The sequence below is a fragment of the Myotis brandtii genome, unplaced genomic scaffold, assembly GCF_000412655.1.
Source record: "Myotis brandtii unplaced genomic scaffold, ASM41265v1 scaffold334, whole genome shotgun sequence".
Lineage (NCBI taxonomy): Eukaryota > Metazoa > Chordata > Mammalia > Chiroptera > Vespertilionidae > Myotis > Myotis brandtii.
The window spans coordinates 320,669-326,087 of NW_005362885.1; the positions used below are offsets into that span (position 1 = coordinate 320,669).

The 5,419-nt window shown below is 60.5% G+C and overlaps 1 protein-coding gene across 1 annotated transcript in view; it reads right to left on the minus strand.

Moving 5' to 3' along the window:
- LOC102238785 (protein kinase C zeta type) overlaps positions 1-5,419 on the minus strand; it is a 35,776-nt gene that overhangs the window by 14,443 nt on the left and 15,914 nt on the right. The window contains 2 exon segments of the mRNA XM_014543762.1: positions 1,100-1,288; positions 4,718-4,890. Of these exon segments, the coding sequence (XP_014399248.1) occupies positions 1,100-1,288; positions 4,718-4,890 (362 nt within the window).

Sequence of the window (5,419 nt, forward strand, 5' to 3'; positions counted from 1 at the left end):
CCTCACGCCGTGAGCCGGGCGGGGGCTGTGTCCCGGCCGCAGCAACAGGTCACTGCCTCCGGACCTGGGTCTGTTCTCTGCGTCTAGACACAGAGCCTGCATCTGGTGCAGGAGAAAAAGACCAAAAGTGCATGAAGCCAGCCAGCCCAGGGACGATGCTCAGTATCACTAGTCACTATGGCAACGCGGCCAAGACCACAGTAAGAGGCCACGTCACTCCCACCAGGACAGAGCCGACCAAACCCAGAAACAGCAGGTCCTGGGAGGACGCGGGGAGCAGGGAGCGGGGAGTGGCCCCGCGGCGGCTGCGGGAAGGGGAGGGAGCAGCTGCCGGGGGGACAGGCCGCGGCTCCTCAGACAGGTCAGCGCGGACTTACCTGCGACCCAGCAATGCCACTCCCGGTAAAGACCCCGAAGGACTGAGAACAGAGGCCCTAACGGATCCCTATGCTCCTGTGTCCACGGCAGCTCTCCTCACAGCAGCCGAGGGCGTCAACCAGTGTCCACGCACGGCTGACGGGATAAACCGCAGGGGCCCGCCCAGCGCTGGAACGTTACTCGGCCGGGAAAAGGAGGGGCTCAGGCACAGGCTCCCCTGGGAGGAGCCTTGAGCACAGGACGCTCACGGAGAAGCCAGACACAAAGGCCCCGTGTGACCCTGTGCACACGAACGCCTCGGACAGCAAACCCAGACAGAGAGCAGATGGGAGTGATGCCAACAGGGATGGGGGGGTCCCCTTGTCGGGGGATGAAATGCCCTGGCGCTGGGGAGAGGTGATGGTGGGACCACATTACAACATGGGGGGGAGAGGGAGTGCTAAATGCCACCGGTGCGTGCACTTCAAAGTGGCTGAAATGGCAAATTATGTGTGCATTTCACTTCAATCAAAAGAATAAAGCCCATGAAGCCAGAACTAAAATTCACACAATAAACTGTGATGTGCACTCCTGTGGCTCTCCCCCCCGCGACTCTCCCTCCTGTGGCACTCCCTCCCAGGATGCCACCTCCATGAGACTCCATGGCTTTCTCCCATGGCATCTCCTCCCGTGGCGCCCCCTCCCGTGGCATCCCCTCCCGTGGCGCCCGTGGCTGGCTCACCTCGTCGTCGTGCACCAGCTCCTTCTTCACCACCTTCATGGCGTAGATCTGGTCGTTCTTCTTGAGCCGCACCAGGAGGACCTTGGCGTAGCTCCCGCGCCCGATGACCCTGATGAGGTCGAAGTCCTGCAGCCCCAGCCCCTGAGAAATCTTGATGCCGTCCATCCCGTCGATGACGGGCTTGAGGTCCTGAAGGGGGGGGCGGGGGGACAACGGAGAGGAAAGGGGGGAACTTGCGGGGTTCAGAGACACACGGGGCATCCCAACCTCAACCAAGACCTGCGCCCGGTCCTGCAGCCACCCCACTCGGGAGAAAAGCCAAGAACTAAGGACGGCGCAGCTTTCGGCGGAAGGAGCTCGAAACCCCGGAGCTCTTCATTTTCACAGACCGCGGCCCATCCCAGCCGCCGGTGGCCCGTGAGGGATGCGGGATGCGGGATGCGTGGGGGCAGCCTCGCCAGGACTGAGGGGGTGACTGCAGGCTCACGTGCCCTGGGCCATCAGGGCTGCGGCCGGGAGCTGCCTGGCCCGCCCGGCCATCACTAGCTCCGTCTCCAAAGCGAGTGTTACTGGGACGTGCTCAGAGCGACGGGCAACCACTCCCTCCCTCCCTCCCTGTGGAGCACCTCCGCCCAGGACCTGGGGCCAAGGAGGTAAGTGTCTCTGACTCGCGCACACGGGACCACAGGTAGGAAACGGACCGGGACATCCGTGGGTCACTGTGGGAAGTGGGCCAGGGGGCTGCTCCCCGAGGCTGTGTGGACAGAGGTGAGCGCCGGCTGTGTGGCCAGTTGCCTGCTCACGAGGGCACCTCGACGGTGCCCATCACCAGTGCTGCCCAGAGGCCACGCGCATCCCAGGCCCGAAGCCGGGGAGGAACGGGAAGGGCAGCAGCGGGTCTGCCCGGCCAGGACCCTCTCCGGCCAGAGGACCACCTACAACCCAGGTTTATAAAACGACCTGGGTATCCGGTCTTCCTCCCAGACCTGGCACAGAGCTCCTAAAGCCTTTGGAATTTCCCAAGTGCCCGAGGGCTTCTGTGATGCTAATGAGGTGACTGTGCAAAGCCCCTCAATCACCTGGGAGGGGCGGTTGCCAGGGAAACCAGCCCACGGAGATGGAGATGGGAGGGTGGGAACTTTCACGGAGCTCACCGTGGCCAATGAGGGTGGGTTCGCTCCTGCCTGTGGAACGAAGCCCCTAAGAGCCCAAAGGACGAGGCCGGAGACCATCCAGGCTGACCAACACGTGCAGGTTCGGGGAGGGTGACCCCCGGGAGGGCTGGGCCCGAGTTATTTCCTTTTACAACGAACCCGCCACCTACACGTGAAGCTTCCCTGACCCCGAGAGCCGCTCAGCCACAGGGGCTGCCAGCAGCACAATGACACGCTGCGCTGTGACCTGCGCGGGAGGCGGGCGTCTCCTGGCCCCGAACCCTCCCCCCTCCCCCCGTGGGGCCGGGGCGCCTCCAGGCAGACGAGCCAGCACTGGGTTAGGCTGTAGGACCCGGGCTCAGGGTCCGACGAGAACTGGGGAACTGCTTCGTGGGAAACACACAGCAGGAAAAGTGAAGGATGCATCGTTCGACGAAATAAACGATTTCACAAAAATGAGAGCTCAGACACCGGCCTGGACCCGGTCTGCCGGCGGGTGAAGAGGGTGCTGGGGAGATGGTGCCAGGATGCGACCCCAAAAGCCTTCAGGGCAGTAGCCTCTGGGGAGTCACAAAGGACAGAACCCAAGCGAGCCCGGCTGGTGTGGTTCAGGGGTGTCGGCCTAGGAACCAGGAGGTCAGGGTTCGATTCCTGGTCAGGGCATAGGGCGGGGTTGCCGGCTCCATCCCCAGTGTGGGCGTGCAAGAGGCGGACGATCAATGACTCTCTCTCGTCATTGATGTTTCTCTCTCTCCCTCTCCTTTCCTCTCTGAGATCAATAAACATATCCTATATAATAAAGAGGTAATATGCAAATTAACCCTCACAAGATGGCTGCCTACGACCAGGCCAGTTGATTTATTATAAGTTTCAGACTATTGTGGATACTGCTGTTTTACATATATTTGAATCTTTCAGTAAAAGTTGGCACAGAATTCTGCTAGCTGTAAATCTAAGAATGAAATAGGAGGGAAGGTCTTCCAAGTTTTGCTCTGAACTTATTATGTATCTTCATAATTCTTTTCGCTGGGCATATTTTCCTATCAAGATTGTTAATTATAAATAAACCTACCATTTATGAACTTACGATCCATAGCTGAATTGGAGAATCCTATATAATAAAGAGGTAATATGCAAATTAACCCTCATGCCCTCACAAGATAGCTGCCTATGACCAGGCTGGCAGGGGGGTTAGTGAGGGACAACCAAATGACTGAACAGCAGGCTGCGTGGGGTGACCAGGCCGGCGGGGGTGGGAGGCAGTTAGGAGCGACCAAGCCGGCAGGGAGGGGGCAGTTGGGGGTGACCTGGCCGGCAGCGGGGGGCAATTAGGGGCGACCACACCGGCAGGGGAGGCAGTTAGGGGCAATCAGGCCGACACACAGAGGCAGTGAAGGGCGATCAGGCAGGCAGGCAGGTGAGCGATTAGGAGCCAGCGGACCAGGATTGGGAGAGGGATCTCCAGGATCGGGCCTAAACCAGCAGTTGGACATCCCCCGAGGGGTCCCGGATTGGAAAGGGTGCAAGTTGGACTGAGGGGCCCCCCGCCTCTTCACGAATTTCGTGAATGGATCCTCTAGTATTAAAAAAAAAAGACCCAGCACTGCCAGAGCCAGGTCCTGGGTGCCCCCTCCTCGCCGCCCAGTCTCCTCCCGGCGCCTCACAATCAGCCTTCACATCGCACACAGGTTCCCAGAGACAGAGGGTCCCGTGTGCCGTGTGAGCAGTGCCCGTGGACACCAAGGTCTCGTGGCTTCACGAGGCACCGATTTCCCACGATGGGAGCGCCTGTCGTGGAAAGGGTCACAGGGAACCTGAGGATCTGAGCCTGGGAGAGCCACGTCACGAATGAGCTCGTGGGCATCTCAGTCCACGTGTGGCCCTGGGCCCAGACACAGCCAGCCCCGCAGAGGGCCCAGGAGACAAGGCAAAGGCTCATGAGCCCGCCCCCCAACCAGCCTGCCCCGAGCCTGTGGCCACATGGCCTCCTGCGCCCACTGTGATGGCCGGAGCCCCTGGGCTGATGTGGAAACAGCCATGCCAACACCGGTGCCACGGAAGCTCCCTGAGTGCCAGCGCGGTGCTAAGTGTCTCCCACGGACAGTGCGATCATTATCCAAACCTGTCCACAGAGCCCTGGGGTCAGAGATCCCTGAGCCAGGCTAGGCCGCCTGCCGCCTGGGCTCCCACAGCCTCAGCCAATGACAGCTCGGCCCCCACACTCTGAGATTCAGCCACATTCACCTACTCTGTCCATCCAGCCACTCAGAGCTCACCTCGGCACTAAACATAAAGATGCTAAACCTCACGGACCTCTGCCCCCTGCGGCAGGGGCCCTCCTGCTGCCCCCAAGACCACGCCCTCCCTGAGCCACATCCCCAAACATTAAAATGCCTCAGTTGCCCCAGAAAGGAGCCGATGGACCCAGACAGACATGAAATCCTCAGGCGCCACCTGCACTCACCTCCGAGTCATCTTTAATGCTGTCACGTTTCCGGGAGGAGGAGATGTAAGGAACTAGGAAGGGAAAGGAACAGGATGTCACAGGTGCGGTCAGGAGGACGTCCCCCGACACCGGGACCAGGCCAGCGGCGCGCGGGGCAGACGCCGGCAGCAGCCACACCCGACTCAACCAGGCTTAGGAAGCGCGGCTTCCCGGGCCCCGCGCAGGCCTGGGGACGAGTCACGGCACATGCTGGGTCCACCTGCCAGTCTTTGTCCTTAGAGTGGACAGATGGGCAGATGGGCAGGTGGACGATGGGTGGATAGGGGGGTGGGTGGCAGGTGGATGGGGAGATGAGATGGTGAATGAGGGGATGGTGGTTGGTGGACAGTAGATGGTGGAAGGGTGGGTATGTGGATAAATGGGTGGATGATGGATGGTGGGTGGGTAGATGGATGAGTGAATAATGGGTGGGTGGATGGGTGGATGGATGGTGGATAGTTGGGTGGATGGGTGGAGGGGATGGTGGATGGGTGGGTGGTGGACAGATAGGTGGGTGGTAAATGGATGGGTAGATGGATGAGTGAATGATGGATAGGTGGGTGGATGGTGGGTGGTGGGTGGTGGATAATGGGTAGGTGGTGGATGGGTGGGTGGATGGTGGATAGTTGGGTGGATGGGTGGATGGGATGGTGGATGGGTGGGTGGTTGGGTGGTAGGTGG